This window comes from Eublepharis macularius, chromosome 1 (assembly GCF_028583425.1).
Source record: "Eublepharis macularius isolate TG4126 chromosome 1, MPM_Emac_v1.0, whole genome shotgun sequence".
NCBI classification, from domain to species: Eukaryota; Metazoa; Chordata; class Lepidosauria; order Squamata; family Eublepharidae; genus Eublepharis; species Eublepharis macularius.
Window position 1 is genome coordinate 228,168,883 of NC_072790.1, and position 24,260 is coordinate 228,193,142.

Sequence of the window (24,260 nt, forward strand, 5' to 3'; positions counted from 1 at the left end):
AGACTCCCTTGCTGCAAGCTTTCCAGGTGGCAGACCTGTGTGCCCCACCTGGCATGCATAACATACCCAGAAAGCATTGTTTGGGATGCTAGAAAGTCCTTTTGTGGGGTGCATTGTTCTTCAACATTAATTTCTTGCATTAATGGCTACCTAGCCTTAATCTTGCCCTGGGCTCCCACTCGCTGTCCCCCACTTCCTGAGGCAACTGCCCCCACAGAGCTATCACTAGAAAGGAGCATCTTTAAGTTGGAACAGAAAAAAATCTTTTATGGAAACAGCTGTTGAATTACATCTGTGGACAAAAATGTGAGTTCAAAACAGAGGCACCTCCTGGTTTGTGGTGTGGTCTGTCATGCTAGCACAGTCAGTTTCTGTACCCTTTCCCAGCATGCTCTGACAGTGAATAAAATAGGGCACGGCTCTTCAAATCCTCAGTTCTTGAAAACCTGGCCTGCTTTGTAGTTTTGAGGGAAAGAACTTTTTAGCAGCAGCTTATTATTATTGCAATATGTCCAAGAGAAAACGACCTCAGAATCCAATTCCTCTGAAAAATGTTTGAAACTCTAAAGTTAGCTGAGCTGATATTCTTGACCAGTTTTAAACACTTCCCTCAGCCTAGGCCTCAAGCTGTTTTTGACACTTTACCACATCATGAATAATGGTGCATGTGCTGGAGCTGCCCCTCCCCATCTGAAATGAAGTGTCTTATGTACAAGCTATAATCATCATTTGGATCTGGCCAACCCTGTCTTTCTCGGCAACTTTAGTTTGTGTGTGAAGAGATGAAACAGTTTGGGAGGAGAGCCTCATCAGAATAACTTTGAGGTAATGGGGGTCCGTTCTAAGGGAGCTGAATTCAGCAACCCTCTCAAGCCTCCTTTTGAGGGTTAGGCAGAGGGAGAACTGACAGCTGGCTTTTCTATGGTAGAAAAGGTTGCTAGTGAAGTGAGGCAGCAAGTTGGTTGTTCACCCCCTCTCCTAGTTAATATCTGGAGAGACGGCACATATCACACTGACAGGTCTTAGCTGTGAAGAGTTCCATATTTTCGTGCCAGCTGGCTCCACAATGCAGACACACCTTAATCTGCAGAGAAAGGGGGGGGGGGGAGAGAAGCAGAGATGACATCATAGAAACACAATGATAACAGTTCATTTGTATACTGCTGAGCAGATTAGTGCTGACTCAGAACAGTGAACGGTCAGAATTATTATCCCGTTGGGATACAGCTGAGGAGCTGGGGCTGAAAGGAGTGGCTTACCCAAGGTCACTTGGTGAGTTCATGCCATGACTTAACACCCACTGGAAGCCAGCTGGGTGACCTTGGGTCAGTCACCGTTTTTAGGAGCTCTCTCAGCCCCACCCACCTCTCAGGGTGTTTGTTGTGGGGATGATAATGACACAGTTTGTAAACTGCTCTGAGTGCGTATTAAGTCGTCCTGAAGGGCGGTATATAATTCAAATGTTAGTAGTAGTAGTAGTAAGATTCAAATAAGACTCAAAAGTATTAAGGTTGCCAGCCTCCAAGTGGGGTCTGGAGATCAGTTTTAATCCTGGGAGAAAATGGCTGCTTTGGAGGGCGGACTCTATGGTGTTATACTCCACTGAGCTTATTCCATTCTCCAAACCCTGCCCTCTTCAGGCTCTACCCCCAAAATCTCCAGGAATTTCCCAACGTGGAGTTGGCAACCCTAAGTAAGATTCAAACCACTACAGTACGTATGCAATTCCGCCCCTCTTTCTGGAAACCCTACATTCCGCTCCCTATGTTTTCTGCCCAGGCCTGACAACCGGTGCCCCCCATAGAGGTTAAAAAATCCCCAAAGAGCTGTATTGAGTGCACCTTCTTAGAGTGTACCCATGCTAAAGAGGTGGTAATGCTAGACACTTTTTTCTTCATGGGTGGGGAGGAGGTGCGTCTATTTCTTTTCAGAATCCTCATTTACTCTGTTTTTAGTATTGGCATTGGTAAATCCCTGCATTATTTACTTCATTTATACAGTGCCTTTCCCCCCAATAGGACTTAAATCAGTTTACATTTTTCTCCTGTGTTTTATGGTCTCAGCATCCTTGTAGGTTGGACTGTGGGGGGCGGGGGGTAAGGGGGCTGGCCCAAGGTCACCAAGCAAGTTTCCAGAGAGGGGATTTGAACCTGGGTCTCCCAGATCGTTGTCTGACATTCTAATCAGCACGCCACACCTTAGGTGCCTCCTGCCCAGGACCCATTTCCTGGTAGATTTCTTCACGCAGAGTATGGCAAGCCCTTATTCCTCCACAAACCTCCTTCACAAATTGAGAGTGAGCCTAACCATAGGTTAGTTTATAACAAGCCACACAGTCTTCAATGCATACGTTACTATTACTTATTTCCCCAATTCCTGTACTTTATATACACATAATTACCATCATTACCTTGAAACATGCACAACAAAGGTGGCTTAAATACAAAAGATAATTGCCGGTTTTGGCTTGCATGTTTCTTCTTTCCCTGGTGCGCTCAGTACAACCGGCTGAAGACGCAGGAATTCAGAATGTCTTTAACAATGCAATCCAAAGGACATCCTAGCAGTAACCTGCACTGAATACACCTGAGTCAGCTTCTGAGTAAAGCTGTTCAAGGATTGCTGTCTAAATCCCCACCAGGAATTTAAGCCAAAAGGAAATCAGGGGTTTGAGTCCCAATTTAGAGAGAAGAAAGAAATGAGCATCCGGATACAACTCAAGGATAAGTTGGAGTTAGATTGGAGGCTTCCAAAACCAGGCATTCTATGACCGGTTCTGGAATTTTCCTTTCTTCCTAACTCCTCCTCCTAAAGCACTATCTAAATATGGATGCATTAGCAAATCACATGGCCAGGGAAATGTTCAAGGTGGTTTATATTCCTCTCCGCCTTTCAGTGGCCCAACACCTCTACCTTGGTTTGGTTCCACACAGCAATGGAAACTGCCTTTGCTGCTGTGAATGGCACATGGTAGAGCATCTCTACCATGGTTTCTCCTGCACTTTCCATGTCTCCGCTCTCCAGCATAGCCACTCCACCCCCCACATGCCACTGAAGAGTTTTTTACAAAAAAATTATAATTGCTATTTTTTAAAAAAGAGAGAGAGAACCGGCAAAAAGATTGCTCATAGGCAGGGCTCTGTCAAAGAAAATTGTGTCGATGACGGCAGGCCCTGTACAAGCAGGTACCTTCCCATCCATGTGGTGCCCAAGGTGTTTTAATTATGATCTTTTAAAAATAAAATAAAAATCCCAGCTTTGGAAAGATTGCAGCAAAGCAGGAGAAAATACAGAAACAGAACTATAGAGGGCAATGCTTTGTGGATTCTCCTGAAAGCAGTACTTCTAAGGAAGCCAAGGTAGAACAAAGCACACCTGTGTGGAAGCAACATTTGGGGCACATTGCCTTGGAGGGAAGTTTTCCGCTACTTATGTTAATAGACTAGACTGGTGCATTACAGCCACGTGCCCATTGCTGTCATTCAATCTCAGAGACTGTCTTCCCCTGAGGGGAAAGGAGTGGGGGAGAAATGGCTGGCACAATGGGATGGGGTATGTATCGAGGATATTGGTGGACACAGTCTGTAATGTTCTAAGAGCAGGGCTCATTTCGAGGGGGAACGCGCCGGAATGCAGTTCCGGCAGTTCCCCAAAGAGGTCACATGTCAGGTGGCCCCACCCACATGACTCTCAGCCATTTTGGGCCTGTTTCAGCCTGGATTGGGGCCAAAATGGCCTGGATCAGGCCTCTGACAGGTGGTGGATTACTCTCCCACTCAGCAGCCTGACCATTTGGGGCCCCTTTTCGGCCCTGAATGGCCAGGATTGGGTCCAAAACAGCCAGGATAGGTGATGTCAGGAGGTGTGGCATATGCAAAACAGTTATGCTAATGACACACTTATGGTGATGGCAAGGGGTGTGGCATATGCTAATGAGTTATGCTAATGCGTTCCTCCAGCTCTTTTTCTATGAAATGACCCGTCTAAGAGTTGTACAGAATATCAACCCAGAAGCATGCTGTATTCCTGCCCTTGTGACAACCATATTCTCTACTCCTTTTATCCTTCTAACAATCCTGTGAGATAGCTCTTTCTCTCCCAGACTGACCTAATTGACTAAAGTGATCCAGTGAGCTTCATGGCCAAGGGGAGTGAATTTAGACCTCCACAGTCCTAGACTGGTACTCTAACCACTGACATACCCTGCCCGAGTTGGTGATTTTACCGTCTGTACAAAAGACATTTCAGCTTTGCAGTGTCTGGCTCTACAGCCTGTGTCTGCCCATTTAAATCTAATAGGCCAACTATGGGAGATGAGAAAGACCAGAGAAAACTGCTCTGTTTGGCATAGAATCTAGGCCAGATTTTGCTGGAATAATCTCCAAACTGCAGCCTGGGCCGCCTGCAACTCAAGCCCAAGTCCCTGTAGATCCAGTTTTCTTCAGATGGCCAATGGCAGTCAACATCTCACAGACCTTACAAAACGCCAGACCGATGTGTGTCACTTAACCCGTAATGCCCTGGAGAGAGACCCATACACACCTTGTGCAGTGAGGGTTGACTAAGGGGCTCAGAAAACCACACACTGCCTCTCACCTTCTGCATCTTGGCGATGGTGCAGCACTGGGAAACTGAGGTGATGTTGTGCTTGAAGCTGCTGGCCAGGAGAACAGAGTATTTGGATGGGAAGGCGCTCGACTCACAGTAGCCAACACAGGCCTGGACAATATAGGTGCCATGACAGCTACCTCGGCGGTCACTCTTGATGGTCACATTGAAAGCTGGAGCAGAGGAACAGAACAGCAAAGGGTTACCCAAAAGCTGCTGAACTTGTACCAGGCCAAAGTACTAATCCCAAAGCTGAAAGTGAAGCCCCTGGGCCACCTTCTCCTTTATTAATTTACTTAAATTATACCCCATCTTTCTTCTCAAAGGGGGCCCAAAGCAGCTTACATCATTCTCCACTGTATCCTCACAGCAACCTTGTGAGGTAGGTTAGGCTGAGTGTGTGACAGACCAAGGTTACCCAGAAAGCTTCTGTGACAGAGTGGGGATTCAAACCTGGATCTCTCAGATCCTAGTTGGACACTAACTACCACCACCACATAAGGTCAGAGTACCTAGTGAAGGCTGGCTCGGTAGCTGAACAACCATTTAAAAAGGACAAGAGAGACACCCCCCTTTCCAGTTTCAAATCATGTGCAATTATTCTCCAGGGGTACATGTATATTTTACCATGTCACCTCAGTGACTCATGGAATGAACAGCTGCATGGGCCTATGTCCATACCAAGAGCAGAAGTCTCTGTGGTGACACCCCCCCCCCCCCATCTTGTGGAATGGCCTGCCTGAAGAGGTTAGGAGAGTTCCCACTCTCTTGGCTTTCAACAAACTATGCAAAACTGAATTATTCAAGAGGGCCTTTTCCACTCAAGGAACAGGCCTGTGCTGTAAGAAATGGCTCAGAGAGATGCTTTGGTATAGGGACAGGGACTGTAGACTATACTACTGGGTACCATCTGTGGATGCAGATATGCTCCTACTGGGTAGTTACTGCATCGTTTAATAGATCATGTCAAACGACTCATGTTTTGGTTCAACAATCTCTTGTCTAATGGGGAGCTTCAATTCACTGCTGGGTTGAGCCTCAAAGAGGTTGGGTGAGGTACTGATATCTCCGCTGCATGGATCTCGTGTTGCGCAGCTTTAGAGCAGCAAAATCCTGAACTAAATTAATCTCTAGCACAGTTAAATATAAAGACTAGCGCCCGCCTTTCACTGCTCTCTGCCTTCTATGGGATCTCTGTGCCTCCTGTCTGATGTTAGGGGCTGCTGGTTGTGTTTTGTTTTTGTTTTGTTGCATTTTCCATGGGAGGCTTCCATTGGCCACTGCTTCTTCCCATCATGAGGCTTTCCACAAAGGACAGACATGCATAGTCCACCCCCCCCCCTCCAACACACGCCACCCCCACTGGCCACCAGGGCTTTTCTATTTTTTTTTAAAGTCAGCAATTGAATATCATTACAGCAATACACCATTGTAGCTATGGATCAGATTCTCTGAACTCCCAGCTTTCATTTTTTAAAAACTAAATCTCTGGTCGCTTTTGTCAGGGAGATAGAAGAAGGAAAGCGTATGTATGTAATGAAAGGTCTAGGAATACTTTTTAAAAAAATGAAAAATGAAAACTGAAATGGAGCAAATCAGACAGATTGCATTTGCTATTATATTATAAAACAGTGAATATAGTCCAATGCCGGTTTACAAAAAAAAAAGCCTTCCATAGTGGAGAAAATATTCCCTGAAGACACCGATGTGGGCTGGACCAGGAAGGTGCCTCTCTGGCTTTGCTGGTGAGCGTTCCCCATTGCAGCTAAGCAAGTTTGGGAAAAATGGCAGGAAACACAGGGAAAACTCCGGGAGGGCACGGAAGAAGCACAATGCTGCAAAGGGGACTTTTCAATAGCTGTATCGGTCCAGTCAAAGTCCAAAGCCATGAATGAAATCCAAGCAATACTCTTTATTAGGACCAACCAAATTGACACAAGACACTGTGTAAGCTTTTGAGCCTGCTAAGACTTTTCATTGAGCTTAGATGTTATATTAAAAAACAGAAGTGTAGGAAGCAAATCTTTCAGACCAGCGGATCTACAAGCCGTGATGTAAGGTCTGGTTGTGCTGGCTTCCTTAATGAAATACCAGCAGGCTATGAGCTTAACTTTGTTGCGGCCGTGTAGAGCTACAGCATCTTTTCTAGGAAGCTGCTCTCAGCCGATCTCTCTTCCTTTGTTATTCCACAAAAATACAAAAACTTCCCAAAATCCGTCCTGAAAGATATGAAGAATTCTGGAGGATATGATAGCTTTCACACCGCTTTTGTGTCATTTGGATTGATCCTAATTAAATGTATTATGTGCTTTTGCTTTCCTTAGTCAGCGAGTGATTAAATTGTGGAATTCGTTTGTTTGTTTGTTTACTTTATTATACCCCCTCTTTTTGCCAAATGGGGACCCAAAGCAGCTCACGTCATTCTCCTCTCCTCCATTTTATCTTCACAACAACCCTGTGAGGTAGGTTAGGCTTAGAGTGTGTGACTGGCCCAAGGTCACCCAGCAAGCTTCCATGGCAGAGTGGGGATTTAAACCTAGCCCTTGCAGATCCCTGTCCAACTATTGCTGTTAATGGATGTAGTGACTGGGATTAGCATGGAGGGCTTTAAAGGGAGATTAGATAGATTCATGGTCCGTTAATGGCTACTAGCCATGGAGACTAAAGGGAACCTCCATGTTCAGAGGCAGTCAACATTCAGAGGTTTCAGTCAGGGCAAGGGGATAACTTCAGCTGACCCTCCAGGGCAGCTGGTTGGCTGCTGTGTAGAACAGGATGCTGGACTAGATGGACTGTTGGTCCAATCCAGCAAGGCTCATCCGATGTTTGTATAGATTGGAAACCCAGAACATTTATATTTAGCACGCCTCCCTAGGACTCCTGGGTTCTGTTTCCTGCAATGGGTGCAATACCTAGGAAGTAGGTCCCAGCTTTCTAATCATATCCCATTTCTCAGTTCAGGCCTCTGTGGGGTCTGCTCCTTCCCCCTAGACCTTGGTACTTACAGTGCAGGTGACAGCCCAGTCCTGAAGCTTCATCACTCCAGCATCCTGCGGCTAGCAGAAGATAGACGACAGCAGAATAGAAGGTTGGCATCACCCTAAGACTCTCTGTAAAAACAAAGGTTCTGCATTTGCAAAGGTATGGTGCAGCCTCAGTGTGTAGGGTTGCCAGCCCCCAGGTAGTGGCTGGAGATCTCCTGGATTACAGTTGGTCTCCAGGCCACAGAGATCAGTTCACCTGGAGAAAATGGCTACTTTGGGGGGTGGACTCTATGGAATTATGCCATGCCAAAGACTTTTCCCTCCCCAAATCCCACTTTCTCCAGGTTTTACCCTCCAGATCTCCAGGAATTTCCCAACTTGGAGCTGGCAACCCTATCAGTGTGTGAACACAATACTTGGCCTAGAAAAACTGTGTGGAACCTAGAAGATGAAGAACCGTTTTATTAACTGATGGGGGAACCATGTTAATCTTCCATGAAGATAGTTTCAGATGGGTAGCCATGTTGGTCTGTAGTAGAAGAGCAAGATTTGAGCCCAGCTAAATCGAGATGGTTTCTAAGGTGCTACCAGACTCGAATCTTGGTCATGTTAATCCGCCACAGCAAAAATGAACAGGAATTTCACACCACCTTAAAAGATGACCAAACGTTTCTTCCAGCATACGCTTTTGTGAACCCAAGCACGCCTCTGCAGATGCATCTGAAGAAAAATTTTATGGCGGCACGAGATTTCCTGGACTGGAGCCATGCTGTCAGCTGGTAGACACACGCAGGAGCAGAGGAAAGGAAGCCTGGGAAAACAGCACTGCCAGAAAGCTTCCCTCTGTTTTAACTATGCCAGGCAAGCAGGGCTATCCCTCTGGAATAGATGCAAGCCTTTTGAGATACCCTGGCACACTTCAGAGTGCAAAGGCTGAATCTGGGGTCCCCACCCTGTTGTCAGACAATTAAATACAATCACACGTGACTTGCAGGTTCTCTTCGATTTTTGTGTGTGCAAGGATCAGAAGGGGCTTTAGCTTACCCTATGCCATTTTCCCAAACAGAAGCAGTCCCAGGGTAGTTCTCTTTGGGGAAGCTCAAGTGTCACCTGGGATACATATGAATTTCCTCTGGGGAAATGGCACAGCCTACCAGGCAAGCTTGTGAGCAGAGGCAGCAGCCAAGCTAGGCTCCTGTTACAAGCAGCAAACACAGGGTGGGTCAAGCAAGGAAGCTCTGTGGAGCGGATCGGGGGCGGGGGCTTGTGTTTAAGGAAGAAGAGACTGGGGGAAAGCCAGCACTGCGTCCCTCTGTAAGGAGTGGTCAGATTGGATTGCACTGGGGGAATTCTGTCCTCTCTTGGAAGTAGCTGTGGCCACCCCTTGGAACGGGAGGACACCTGCCTGCCTGCGGACACAAAGAATGAGATATTTGCCTGGTAAGAGTGACTGGGCTCCAGTCCAGGGGGGGGGGTTATATTTGCAGGTCACCATCATAGCTGCCAGACCAGCTGATGATTTTTTTTTAAGTGTCCTTATGCTTTGTGTTATTTTGACTTTGCATTTCCTTAAAGCTTTGAAGGCTGGTAAATGGCAATCTTTCATCTATTATGGCCATAAGTCAGTCTAACTATCCTACCCTTTCCCCAAGTAGTTCAAGGCACTGCACATGGCTCTACTCTCTTGTTTTATCTTCACAACAACCCTGTAAGGTAGTTTAGGCTGAGAGAGAGTGACTGCTCACCCATGTAGCTTCAGGGCTAGGTAGAGATTTAAGCCCAGGTTATTATTCAACACCCTAACCACTACACCACCCATTTCCATTTCTTACAACATGCATATAAACACACCTTTCTCCCTCTTTCTCCTTTCAATTTGTTCTCGTCACTGGTTTGCCTCTACCTTTTTATTTTGCTTTTCAGTACTGAGACAACTTTGTCCTTTCCCCTTCACCTGGATTTGTCAGTCATTATTTACTTTTCAGGGAGAATGCTAAGTGTTTGACAGCTTTTTAAAAAATCTGATTTGATCCTCCCAACATTCCAGCTCAGCGTTGATTCGCCTTCTTAAGCAGTTGGGCTCTCTCATATCCTAACCAACTCATTGTCTCAGTCTCCTTCTTCTAACCCAGTCCATTCCCCCTGACTTCTGCCCCCTCCCTGGGCACTTACCTGCACTCCTTTGGGGAATTTTCATGGGATCTCTAACAGGCTTCAGTCAGTAGCTTGGACTGGCCTCTGCTTTACTCACAAGGGTATTTCTAGTCCAGGTGGCTGCCTCTCCTCTCACCTGAGCCCATCCCACCTCAGCTTCTACCCTCCCCATCTCCCCACCCACTTCTAGACTTGGAGAAAGAGCTGATCTGCCTCTCAAGGCAGAAGCCGGTGAAGGCAGAAGAAAGTGCTGTCGAGTCACAAACATGGTGACCATATGCACAGGGTGTTCCAAGCAAGAGAGGAACAGAGGTGGTTTGCCACTGCCTTCTCTGCACAGCCCCTCCAGTTTCCTTGGTGGTCTCCCATCCAAGTACTGACTGTGGCTGACCCAGCTTAGCTCCCATACATGCTAAGCTGGGCTATTTGGTCTACTCCCTTCATGCAAAGCTCCCAGTAAAGACTAAAGATGGGCACGAACTGGGGAAAAAACCCATGTGGTTCGTGGTTCGTTAAATTTCACGAACCACAAACTTTCACGAACCTGCCCCCCGCAGTTCACGAACCGGTTCATTTGGTTCATGAAAACATCGCATCCAGATCAGAAAATTGTCACTTCCAGGACAGCAGAAGGTCTGCAGGAAGTCCATCCCCTGTTGCCTAGGAAACTGATTGATCGGCACCAGGCTGTCTGCAGTGACGAACCAAAAAATGAACCAAACAAACCAGCCTAGAGTTCATGGCGGTTCGTCAGAAATGGGATCTGACGAACCACTGGTTCGCGAACCATGAACTGGCCTGGTTCACCATGAATTTTGGTTCGTATTTTGGTTCGTGCCCATCTCTAGTAGAGACCAGCCTCCACAAGGCACCTGTACTTGGAAGCATCACAGGAGTCTGGGACCAGATTCCTAGAGTGGCTGAATGTGTAGGCTGCTAATTCTAAACATACATGTAGAAATTATCTCTGTGCAAGGAACAGCACCTACATGCTTTCACATTGTGATTACTCTTGAGCAAGTCTCCCTTAGTGAGCCCTTTCATCTGAAAGCGGCAGAGCTAGAGAACCGTATTTTGTCATGGTGCAAGCTGCCAACCATCTTGGGTTCTCTGTACAAAGAAGATGCATGGTGTTACTGTTCAGACAGCAGACTCTTTGGGGCCTCAACCAATAACTGACCTCAGCACCCTCAGCTCTGCTTTATATTTGTCAAGGTGTCATAATTTATTTTTCTCCTGCATTAATTGGACTGGGGACAGATGTGGTGGCTATCCAGTCCACACTCTTGTGAACAGAGTAGGGACACACATGATCGCAAAATCGCAGCTCTGCTCATTTTTTCAGACCTGAAGTGACGAGTCTATTGGCTAGCACTCCCCATGGAGAGAAATTATTGCTTAACAGCTATGTTTGCCCTCACTCTTTCAGGAGTAACTGTCACGGGGCTTGCAGCAGTGGTGTATTTAGGAGGCAATTACATGCTCCAGTTTTTAAAAAAACACAGCTAAACCTGACCACTTTGCAAGAGAAAAGAAAAAACTCACAAGTACATATATGCAGGGGTCATTTCGTAGAAAAAGAGCTGGAGGAACTTATTAGCATAACTCATTAGCATATGCCATGCCCCTTGACATCACCGGAAGTGTGTTATTGGCATAACTGATTTGTATATGCCACGCCCCCTGGCATCATCTATCCTGGCTGTTTTGGACCCAATCCTGGCCATTCAGGGCTGAAATTGGAACCAAAATGGCAAAAAGGGGTTGAAAATGGCTGAAAAGGGGCCCAAAATGGACAGGATCGGGCTGCTGCTGAGCGGGAGAGTGATCCACCACCCATCAGAGGCCTGATCCGGGCCATTTCGGCCCCAATCCAGGCCAAAATGGGCCCAAAATGGCTGAGAGTCAGGTGTGTGGGGCCACCTGTCATGTGACCTCTTTGGGGAACTACTGGAACTGCGTTCCTGTGTGTTCCCCCTTGAAATGAGCCCTGCATATATGTATGTGCTATCAACCAACTTATGGTGCTATCAACCAGCTTATGTAGACCCCAGCTAGCGGCTTTCAAGGCAAAGGTGGTTTGCCATTGCCTTCCTCTGTAGAGTCTTCCTTGGTGGCTCACCATCCAAGTATCAACCCTTCTTAGCTTCCAAGATCTGATGAGATCAGGCTACAGCATGCTGTCTTCCTTTCCAAAATTTATATGGTGACTTTTAAAAACCAACCCAAACTCTCCAAGGAAATTCTTTAAATCTTTCTTGATCAACACAAATTCAAAAAGGCCCTTTTTCTTCCCCCCCCTTCCTTTCTCTTTGTTGAAACTGCCCGCTCCCATATTTCCCTTTCTTTCCCTCCATATAGGAAAAGTTTAATTTTTTTAAGTTTTTTTCTTTTAAATCTAACAGGAGAATATTGCCCTTTAAAAAATAATCCTTGTGGTGCTGAAAAGGCAGGAATCAAGCTTTTTGGCGACAACTGTGACCAAGATGTAGAATGTACTTTCACTGTAAAGTTGTGTATCATTAACAATATTCACAAAAAAATTCACAAGCATAAGCAAAACTTCAACAGGAAAGAAGAAACCTTAAGAATGAACAGAGCATGGTTTCCAGTTCTGAAAAACACCAGGCTAACAAAACATTCTATCCCCGACAATAGCCCTGCAGAGAAGATTAGTACATCAAGTACCAATCCATATGCAAAAGAACCTCCTCAGGATACAGTGAAGCCTCCCGCCATTAGCGTTCCACACCCTGGGAAACTCTTACAGGATGACTCAGCTCAACCCCACCCCACCCCTCCTGAGTAGATACAAATGACCTACATCTTTTCCACACTGTGACACTGAGAGATCTCTGTCTTTTGGTGCTACACCTCTGAAGATGCCAGCCACAGCTGCTGGCGAAACGTCAGGAACTACAATGCCAAGACCACGGCAATACAGCCCGGAAAACCCACAACAACCATCGACAATACAATAGCATCGATTATCTTTGATGGCTTTTTCAAAGACAAATTCTAAGGTAGATCTGGTCTATCAACTCAGCCATGTACAGAATCTCTGGCACCTTCTTCCAAGTCCCTTTTAACAACTGGTTTACCCTAAATTTACTTTGCCCTAGGATCTGGGATGCTCTCTCACTTGAGACCATTCCAGATCCAAGAGCAAAGTAATTCTAAAATGAAACTAGGAGTCAACCCAAATGAGATGCTGGAAGATCTACGACTAGCTCTTTCTGACAGTTTTTAAAAGGTAAATTTGCAATCACAGTTGGCCCGTTTAGACCAACGCTGTGACGCTAAGGAAGAAGTGATTTAACCCTTCCTTCCTGCACTGAAATCAATTCCCCTGTACATTTTTTATCCATCGCCAAAGAGCCTCTGAAAGAGGAGGTTGGTTTTGATCAGTGAAATCATATGGGAAGAGAAGGGATAACCGGCCCCTCTCCGTTGTCTTGATCTCAATCATGCTCTTGCAGCTGTTATTTCCATTTTTTAAAATGCGGGGAAGACGCAGAGACTCTTCCGCATCACCCTCAACTGTTCCTCAGCTAGGCGTACTGGGGCTTGCATTTGGGGTCTCCGTGAATTGTTTGGGGCAGAGTCTGCAAGGAACTCCCCAAGGAAGGTTCAGAAAACCAACAAAGAGAAGTCAGCTCAGGCCTGCTGGGGCACTCTGTACTTTCTCCTCTGACCAGGCAGACGTCCAGGGGGTCCATTTTCTCATCAAGTACCCTGCTACGCATCTGGCTCTGAGTGCATTTAAGTAGGCAATTATGTTGCTTTTGAAAGAGGCAATGATTTCTTTCAAATAGTCTCTCATTCCATCTGGTACGTGGGCTGTTCTGGGACACAGGACCAGTAATTTCAGCCGTATCCTGGCAGAGGCAGTCAATTAATAACAGCTTCTCCCAAGTTTTTTTCACTAAACTGTTCGGCAATGGCAAGTGGAATCTGGCAAAGCCGGTTACATCATTCTACCTTCCTCCATTTCATCCTCACAACTACATCTGTCCCAATATCACCCAGCATGGTGCTATGGCAGAGTGGGGATTCAGATGCGAGTCTCCCAGATCTAACTACTATACTATACTGTCTCTTAGATCATGGAAAGATGATAAAATTTGATGAACCTTCTGGTTCCTTATTTTCTGTTTCCAAATCTCAGTGTTTCATCTCTTTCCAGGCACTGTACTGTTGCCCTTTGACCTCAAGCTTCTTCCCTAGAAAGACTCCACGCAGAAGAGTCTCATCTGACAAAGAGAGCTGTGGCGCTCAAAAGCTTATGCTACAATAAAGTTGGTTAGTCTTAAAGGTGCTACTGGACTCTTTGCTCTTTTCCTAGATCCGTGGCTTTCTAACTTTCTTCTTATTCCTTTTCTAGTTTGGTTCAAGGCAGTTCCACACCATGAAACCAAGCTTCTTGTCTGCTGAGGGCTTTTTTGTCCTTATAACTAAGAAGGAAAGCATCCAGAGTCAGGGGAATTATATCTTTGAATACCAGCAACTGGGAACAAAGGCTTGGGATGACACTCATGGCTGTTTCTGGCTTTGATTTTCCAGAGGTAGGGTTAGATGGACTTCCGCCCTGATTGGGCACAGTCTCTTTGCAGAGACCTAGAGATGCCATCCTTCATGCCTTCTTCTGTTTTTAATTCTTTCCACCCCATCCATCATTCCTGAGCTCACTCTTTCCATTTTCTCACCCTCCCACCTTCATTGTTTCTTTAGTGAAAACTCTACCCACCAGTCACCTTTTGTTCTGACTACATTTACCAGCAGAACCAAGCATACCAACCTGAGATTAAGTTCCAGTGAAACTTTCACTCCCAGTTTAATTTAGTTAGCATTGGAGGAGGGGGCTGTGTTGCTCCCTAGAATAAGGCTGGTATGAGAACAAATGTTCCTAAACAAACAAGGTGAAATATTGAGTGTGGACGTTTAAAGCCAGAGATGGGGCTGAACCCCATCCTGAAATCTACCAATGTCTGTCTGTCCCTCTCTCTGGCCACTGAAGTACTGTGTTTAGAACACAAGAACAGAGCAAGGAGAAACGAAGTTGTCGCTGAAGCTCCATAGAGAAAAAACCTGTTATTAAATGGTGCTTTTTAAAATGAAGCTGCTTCCTTATTCTGATGCCAACAATTAAGGACACAACAGAAGCCACACAGGAGGCTGGTGGAATTGCCAAGGATCAGGGCCTCAGAGTTTTTGGGCTCAGGTTAGGCCCTGTATATTCATCCCATGCTTCTGGCTGGGAAAATGGAGGAAGAAGGCTTCACCCCACCCCACAGTGCCATGGTCCGATCGAAGTGGGGACCCATGCAATGTTTTTTTAAAAAAAAGATTGAGCTAGTGTTGCCAACCTCCAGGTCAGGCCTGGAGATTGCCCAGAATCCCAACTGATTCCCAGGCCACAGAGATAAGGCAACTTTGGAGGGTGGACTCTATGCCATGATATCCTGCTGAGGAGGTCCTTTTCTTCCCCTAGCCCTGCCCACCGCAATCCCCAGGAATTTCCAACCCGAAGTTGGCAGTCCTATGAGCTCATTCTTGTAGCCCCCACTTATTTACCCTCTTTTCAACCTCTCCTCCTCCGCTGCGGGGGTGCAGAGCTTTTCAATTTCCCCCAATATTTGTGTTTTGCTCTGCGAATAAGGAACTGGGAACCAGCTTCAGCTCCGTAACAGAAAGGCAGATAATCTGAGGAGCTTGTTGTAAGGCCAGTTGGCTGCCGGGGCTGATTTTACAATGCACGTGCTGCGAGAAGCAGCCCGATCTCGCATAGAGATTCTCTTCCAAGTAGGCATGCAAAGGGCTCAAGCTGTACAGCCCAAGAAGCTAATCGATACAGGCTTCCAGCTCAGCACGTGGGCGAACTTGGCGCGGAGCACCACCACGCCCAGCCTCCTTCCCGCCCTCCCTCCGGGACCGGGAGCTGCCCTCCGGTGAGAGCTTTCGCCTCGCAGCTCCAAGCGAGCGAAGATGCGATCTTTCCGGCCCAGTGGCGGCAGACTGAGCGCCGTTGTGAGGCCGCCAAGCCCGCCGGAGGCGAGGGAGCGCAAGAGAGAAGCCGCTCATTTGCCTGATGGAGCAAACGGTCTGGTTCTGGGTTGTGTCCGTCAAGAGGAGCAGATGGACACAGACACACAACCACACACTCTTGCGTCGCTTCGAACAGCTGCGACCCCACTGCAGCGGCCCAAGGGGGCTGGATTAGCCGACATGCGCACCCGCGCCATTTCCACCCCAGTTGCGCAATCAGGAAACGTCTAGGAGAAAACATGCGGCGCCCCAGGGGAGCTTAGCAAAGCCAGCCATTCTGCACCTGCCGGGAGGGAGCGGGGTTAGCAGCCCCTTCCCCAAGAGAGCACCCTTTGCATACAGAAGGCACCAGGTTCAAGCTCCAGTTAAAGGGCTTCAGGTACAAATGTGGTAGGAGGCTCGTTTCTTCCCATGCAGCAGGAAGGTAACAATAGCCCAGGAGCAAGCCCAGTGCTGCAAAGTCTGGCAGGGTTGCCAACAGGCCTGGAGAAAAGTCTGCCTTTAACAGGTTTAATATGTGGAAATGAGAGGCTGAAGCTTTTCATGGCATGTGGGCAAACAATGGTATCTAGTAAATATCCCAATAAGTCTCTATTCAAAGGACATGACTTATTTTTTTTTCCAGGCAGTTAGTTGGCAGCCCTACTAGAAATGCCCAAGATGAGTTTTGGCTTTTCTGGTACAGGAGGCTGTGGTTTAGTGGTAGAGCGTCTGCTTTACATATGGAAGGCCCCAGGTTCAATCCCTGGAATCTCCAATGTCAAAAGGATCAGGCAGGCAGTGCTGTGAAAGTCCTCCACCTGAGACCCTGGGGAGCTGCTGCTACTCAGAATAGACATGAGAGACCTAGACAGATCAAGGCAGCTTTCTGTGCTTGCATGCATGGAAATCGGATACGGAAGAACATTCCTAGCTGGAATCTACAATCTGCAGTCCCAAGTGGTGCAGTCCATTCGGCTACCTCTGTGAATATACCTCTGAATATGTATATATTTATTTAGTGCCTTTTTATCCTGCCTTTCCTCCAAGGAGCTCAGCACAGCATACATAGTTCTCCACACTTCCATATTGGCCTGACGACCACCCTGAAAGTTGGGTTAAAAAGAGAGTGAATAATTGACAGGTGGTCACACAATAATGGTTGGAGGGAGTGGGGATTTAACTCTTGTTCTTAGGCTGTAACCACTATTAACAACACATCCTTTTAACTTGAGAAGGAACCTGGCACCTTCTGGATGCAAAGCAAGTTTTCTGTGACTGCGCTACAGCACTTTCTCTAGACCAATACAAAGTGATGCTCAGATAGTGTGGGGCCTCTGTTTTAATCTGGCCTGGAAAGTCCCACACAAGCCTGGCCAAAATAGGGGGAAAGATAGCCAAAACCCAGGGAGTACTAATTTGGCGGCAGGTTGGGGGGAGGGGGGTGCAGACACACCCTCCTGCAAAAACATGAGAATCAAAATGGAGTCTGAAAATCCTCAGTCTGGCTGTTGATGGACAAGCCTTCCTGTTTAAGCTTGTTCCAGAAATTATCTTTCCGTGTACTTTGCAGAGGAGAAAATGAGCTAATTTAGAGCCTAAGTCAGATTAGGTGGGGACTCAAATGAGGAACAATTGATTGGGGCCCGGGTGGCTTTTATTGTGTGTTTTTGATGAGTAGCTATGGTGACAGAGAGGGGTGAGCTTGGAGAATGTGAACTGAAAACCCCCATTCAACCAGAAGTTCTTAAATGATTGTTGCTGGTACCTGCAGCATTTCAAGAGGTCTCTCTTGAATTTTCTCCTCACACAGAAAAAGCACATGCAGAAAACTCAGAAGGGAACCCTTGAAACACTGCTTTGAAATCTGAAGGGGAAGTTAAGTGTTCAGAATTCAGAAGAAAACCCGAAGTGTTATGGAGCCAAAAGGGGCAAAAATCACCCATGCAAAAAAGGCCTAGAATCAGGGAAGCAGCAGGAAGAGAGAGTGCCAGGGCAAAAACGTGAGGAAAGCCACTTGGGGTGATATTTAGCAGGGGTCAAGCACCTACAATGCCTTACCTAATTCATATGACACCAACGCATACCTCAAAGCAGCTTTTCCAGTTTAAAAAGGAATGGGACCATTATGTTGTGTATTATACATGGTGTGTACATTGGGCCCGCCCCAAGGTGTATAATTGGCACCAAATTGTGGCTCTGTCATTCTGTGTTACATGCCATAGCACCAGGGCTCATTTCAAGGGGGAACGCACAGGAACGCAGTTCCGGCAGTTCCCCAAAGAGGTCACATGTCGGGTGGCCCTGCCCACCTGACTCAGCCATTTTGGGCCCGTTTTGGCCTGGATTGGGGCCAAAATGGCCCGGATTGGGCCTCTGACGGGTGGTGGATCACTCTCCCACTCATCAGCGGCCCAATCCTGACCATTTTGGGCCACTTTTCAGCCATTTTCAGCCCCTTTTTGCCATTTTGGTTCCAATTTCGGCCCTGAATGGCCAGAATTGAGTCCAAATCAGCCAGAATAGGTGATGTCAGGGTGTGTGGCATATGCAAATCAGTTATACTAATGACACACTTCCGGTGATGGCAAGAGGCACGGCATATGCTAATGAGTTATGCTAATGAGTTCCTCCAGCTCTTTTTCTACGAAATGACCCCTGCATAGCACTGTTCACTGTATGAGTAGATGTGTGGCATGAGCTTACTTAGTTGTGGCATAAAACCTGTATGGATTATAGAAATATATGTTTGGTACTGTTGGTGAAGCACAATGGAACAGGCCCGTTTTACGCAGATGAATAGAAAGCAACCAGGTGGAAGATCCGTCTATGCAGAATGCACACTTCATTAACTTCCCTTGTTGATGTTTTGCTAGTGCTAAGTGTGAATGGCTGCTCCTCAATTTCACAGCCCAAATGTTCCTCTTAATAGCTGAGTTGTCTGCTTCAGGCACTTCCTTATGGGACCCTCCTTAGCCAAGATTTTCTTGTTGCAATTCCAGTCTTGTTGAAAGAGTGGGTTTTCAATGCAATTCTGTTTTGTCCATCCAGTGCATTTTATTCCAGCCTTCCTTCAAAAAGATCTGGGGGACATATTATATGGTGCTCCCTTCCACATATTATCCTCACAACAGTTCTTTGAGATAGATCAGGTTGAGAGACAGAGTGGCAGAAGTGGGCTCTAAACCAGGGTCTCCCAGATCTTAGTCCAGCACTACGCCACCCTGTCTTCTGTATCCTGAAAATTTAAGTATCTTTAATGTATACTACAGGGGTCCCCAACATGGTGCCCATTGGCATTATGGCACCTGCTGACACCTTTCTTGATGGCCAGAAAGTGGGAGGGGCCAGATTAAAACAAAACAAAACACTGCAATACTTTGGCAGCAGCTGCCATTGCCACACAAGGATCTTCACCATGTGACTGAAGATAAGATGGGCGTAGGCATTAAATGTTTTTAAACAATATGCTCGTTTTACAAAGTATCCTGTTAAGTAGAGTTTCTGCCTGAAATGTTGAAGAGTTACTATAAGAGTTATACATAATCTTCAAAAAGAGTCCAGTAGCACCTTTAAGACTAACCAACTTTACTGTAGCATAAGCTTTCGAGAATCACAGTTCTCTTCGTCAGATGCATGGAGGGCAAGAAGAAACTGGTCAGATATATAGGTGGAGAGGGGAGGGCGGAGTAGATGCAAATAGTAGCTTCTGATATGGAGATCAGTTTGCTTCTGAGTAGATGCAAAGTAGGTGGAGTAGATGCAAACAGTAGCTTCTGATATGGAGATCAGTTTGCTTCTGTTAAGGAAGTCAGTTACTTCTGATAATGAGATAACCATTTATAGTCTCTATTCAATCCCAGTTTGACTGAGTCAAATTTACATATGAATTCCAATTCAGCAGCTTCCCGCTGGATTTTGTTTTTGAAAGGTTTCTGTTGAACTACAGTTGAACTACAGAAACCTTTCAAAAACAAAATCCAGCGGGAAGCTGCTGAATTGGAATTCATATGTAAATTTGACTCAGTCAAGCTGGGATTGAATAGAGACTATGAATGGTTATCTCATTATCAGAAGTAACTGACTTCTTTAACAGAAGCAAACTGATCTCCATATCAGAAGCTACTGTTTGCATCTACTCCTCTCTTCCCTCTCCACCTATATATCTGACCAGTTTCTTCTTGCCCTCCATGCACCTGATGAAGAGAACTGTGATTTTTGAAAGCTTATGCTACAATAAAGTTGGTTAGTCTTAAAGGTGCTACTGGACTTTTTGATTTTGCTACTACAGACTAACACGGCTAACTCCTCTGCATCTATATACATAACTTTGACATTTTGTGGTTATCTCCTCTTGCTGTGGCAGCTATTTTGTGGTTGCGCCCACCACCTTGTGTCAAAATTCTGAAGGTGCCCACAGTCTGAAAAAGGTTGGGGGGGCCTGGTATACAAATGTCACGTAGTTGTAGCTTTTAATAGCTGTATAACAGCAAACAGTGAACTTATAAACTGGGTTCTTGGGCTTGCCACATTTTTGGACCATGATCCATACCTTTACCCTCGTTTCTGCCTGTGATTGCTCTGTCAATTGAAATGGAAAATTATTGTTCATTGTGTTTTTAACTATTGTTTCTGTGTTCAGCCTTTGGGATGAGGTGGGGTAGACAATAAACGAACACACTAATCTATTTTGTACTGATTTTTCAAACAACATGCCCTTGTAAAAAATTGCCTTGCTGCACAGACAGGAATTAGTCTAGGATATCTGAATGCATTCGCTTGTCGCAGTTACTACATCACATTATGTTGGGATCTTCTTCATGGCTGTTTCTGCATGGCTTACCTCAACCCGGAACGCTGTGCAACATGCCAAAAAAACCCGTGGAAGATCGCGTTTTCTCGCACGAGTTTTGCACAATGTTGTGCAACATTGCGCAAAACTCACGTGAGAGAACGCGCTCTTCCGCATTTTTTTCAGCATGTTCTGGGTTGAGGTAAGCTGTGCAGAAACGGCCCAGGGCCGTTAGAGTCCATGGGAGTGGTTAAAATTCCAGGTAACATGAGAATAACCCTGTCCCCAAATCCTATCCATCTAGTACCAAAGCCTTGTTCTTTGCTGATGCAGCTGATCAGTCAGCCCTTCTGTGATCTGCTATTGGAACCCTCCCATCACCACCCCCACCACACACACAGATACCAGAATGTAGGCCTCTGTTCCTCTTTTTTTGATGAAAAAAACTTCCACTTCCAATGAGTTAACGGGGAAGAGATGCCAGGACCAGAAGTTCCTGGAAAAGAGGAGGATCTGGGGAAGCAGTTCTCAAGCTTTTGCAACGTGAGAACCCTTGTTTGCTATTTAATATTTTAGACTCCCAAACCCTCCCCTCCTCCTTCACTGGCTGGCCTTTTCAAAACATGCAAAGCAAGTTGCTCATGGCCCATGGCAGCCTTTCATGTCCTCAAAACAATATAGTGTGAGTTGCATCCGCTACACTTTAAAAGCAAGTTTCTGTAAAATGTATTATCTGTACATGATCTACAAGGTCAGGTAGCTGATTGGATGGGGCCACAACTCCGAAGGCCCTGATTAGTCTCACCCCTTGATGGAAAGGGACTTCACATCAGATTCAGAAATTTTCCTTATTGGTTAATAGCTTGTAGCCATAGGCTCAACAGGGGTGGGAAGGGGTCTGGGAGCTGCTCAAGAAAATATAAAAAGTTTCTCTCTGTGGAAAGTCACTTTTGTTAAGTATGCACTGTAGTGTGCAATGATTATTTTGGAAAATTCAGTCCTGGAACACTTTATTCCTTCTGTGGCATCCGTGTTGTAGGTTTCTGCTTTACCAGTCATTACTTATGCCTCATCTTCAATAACGTAGATCACCAAGTCTTTAGCAAGGCTGCTTTGCACCATCCAACTATCCTGATCATCTGAGAGCCAGCCAGATTCCAGGGCCTCTTTGTACTTGCGAAGCTTAAACAAGAGGGTCACTATATTCCGCTCCAGTTGCCCAAGGGACTTCAGAGTAGATCGGACGGAGCAGCCATGCCTGGGAAGACAAGGCAATGGGGCTGAGGACATCTTGCCATCCATGACCTATGCAGAAGAAGGCAGTCGTTCAGGCAATCTGCAATACCCTTGACTTGTGAGGGTCGCATCTGAACTCTGGACTCTCCCCATGCATGTGAGCATGCTCGGAACTGTAATTGACCTGATTCAGTGAATTGCACCCTCTACTCGTTGGTGCACCTCTACTCGCATCTGGCCATCACTTCTGGGGAATGGAAAAGCTAGGCGATGGGTTCCTCCAGTCCTCTTAATTATCCATATCTCCTGCACCAACTCTTACCTGTGCAATTTATACCAGAGATCACTGTGCCCTTCTGTCCTCAGCCAACTTATTCTGCAGGTTTCTTGCCTAATTGCTTATGCTCTGGTTCAACATTTCTTCATATATTGGATTCTTGCTAATGCTATATCTTTGTAAACTTGCATTGATTTACCCTATGGCATTGTTGATGGAAACATCCTTGATTTTGATTGTACTAATCTTATACTATGTAATCCACCTTGAGTCTCAGTGAGAAAGGTGGACTATAAATGACATAAATAAATAATAATAAATAATATGAACTGCCTGCTTTCATAGCCTTTTGGATGACAGCTGTGACCAATAGATACACCCGCTCCTAGCAGCTTGATAACATGGCACAGTTGGTTGCAGATTTATTAGCTCTCTTCCCACAAACATTGGCTGTTGGAGCTCTAATCCTAGGGTTGCTGTTGCCAGCCTGCAAGTGGGGCCTGGAGATTTCCCGGAATTACAACTGAATACAGTAATCAGTTCCTCTGGAGAAAACGGCAGCTTTAAGAGTGAACTCTATGGCATTATATACTGCTATACCTCACTCTTCCCAGCTCCACCCTCACATTTCCAGGAATTTGGCAACCCTACCTCATTCTGTAAAACCTAATATTAACATTAATAACAACAACAACTGTGCTTATATACTGCTCTTCTAGTGCTTTACCCAGAGCGGTGAGCAAGTTAGGGTTCTTATTATTCCCACAATACAGCCGGGGGGCTGAGAGGAGTGGCTTACCCAAGGCCACCTACTGAGCTCGTGGCAGTAGTGATAGAAACAGGGATAGACACGCTAAACCCCTTCTACCTTCCCCATTTGGTCCTCGTCCAAATTGGAGCCTGCAGAGATGTAATTTCTCTTTAAAAAACTGACAAAGATCTGCCCCGACCCTTAGATATTCTGTGAGTCACACTGGAAATTAGACTCAGCTGTTCACACCATATGGCCAGACTTGGGCCATTTCAGACAAGACACGTTTCTTGCATGGCTATAGCTTTTATGCATTTCACACATGCACAGTCTTAGGTGATGAACATACTCACTGCATACACTCTCCATGTGATCCTGCTTCCAACTGGGACTTCTTATCGTGTGCATCCATAGGAAATATATTATTATTTACCATAGAAAATATTAGGGATGGAGTGTCCCGAGTCACAAGAAGCCAAGGCCTACCTAAACCATCTAGTGAGTTGTGGTTGAAGTAAGGTTTGAATCAGGGACTTTTTCTGGCTCACAGCTCATGCTCATGCCCTTGAAGATGGAGGTCCTGCATGTGGGTCTAGAGTCCATGGGTGCGGGACTCCAGCTCCCCGCTCTCGATGGAGCGCCACTGATGCCGGTGTTGAGAGTGAGGAGCCTGGGGGTGGTCCTGGATGCTTCCCTGTCTATGGAGGCACAGGTCGCAGCAGTTGTTCGATACTCATTTTTCTACCTAAGACAGGCTCGACAACTTGTCCCTTACTTACTGACCCATGACCTTACAACAGTGATCCAGGCAAGGGTCACCTCCAGATTAGACTACTGTAACTCACTCTACGTGGGGCTTCCCTTGGGCTTGATCTGGAAACTGCAGCTGGTTCAAAATGCAGCTGCACGAGTGGTTGCCAGAGCTCCATTCATGGCACATATAACACCCATCCTCTGTCAGCTGCATTGGTTACCAGTTGAGTACCCGGTCCGGTTCAAGTTTCTGGTGTTGATCTACAAAGCCCTATGCAGACTGGGCCCAGCATACCTTCGGGACTGCCTCTCCCCATATGTTCCCCAGAGGTCGCTTTGATCAGCTAATAAGCAGTTGCTGATGGTCCCTGGCCCCAAGAAGGTCCATCTGGCCTCTACCAGAGCCAGGGCCTTTTCGATCCTGGCTCCGACTTGGTGGAACTCTCTGTCTGAGGAAACTAGGGCCTGGCGGGATTTGTTATCTTTCCGCCGGGCCTGCAAGATGGAGATGTTCCGCCAGGCATTTGGTGGGGGCTAGGCTGTCCTCTTGCCGGCCATACCACTAAAGACCGTCCACCACCCATGCAGGAGCTCATAAGTGTGGCACAGGGCATGATGTAAGAGCCAAGCTCTGCGCCTAAAATGCTGTATTTTAATATTTATATCCGCCAATTGAGATTT

At 46.3% G+C, this 24,260-nt stretch overlaps 1 protein-coding gene across 1 annotated transcript; it reads right to left on the reverse strand.

The window, feature by feature from the left end:
* Window positions 1–982: 982 nt before the first annotated feature.
* GPHA2 (glycoprotein hormone subunit alpha 2) lies at window positions 983–9,840 on the reverse strand. The gene is made up of 4 exons (XM_054971747.1): window positions 9,765–9,840; window positions 7,614–7,718; window positions 4,597–4,781; window positions 983–1,084 (listed from the first exon to the last, which is right to left on the reverse strand). The coding sequence occupies exons 1-4, from the start codon at window positions 9,787–9,789 to the stop codon at window positions 983–985; spliced, it is 417 nt and encodes a 138-aa protein (XP_054827722.1). The 5' UTR covers window positions 9,790–9,840.
* Window positions 9,841–24,260: the final 14,420 nt, after the last annotated feature.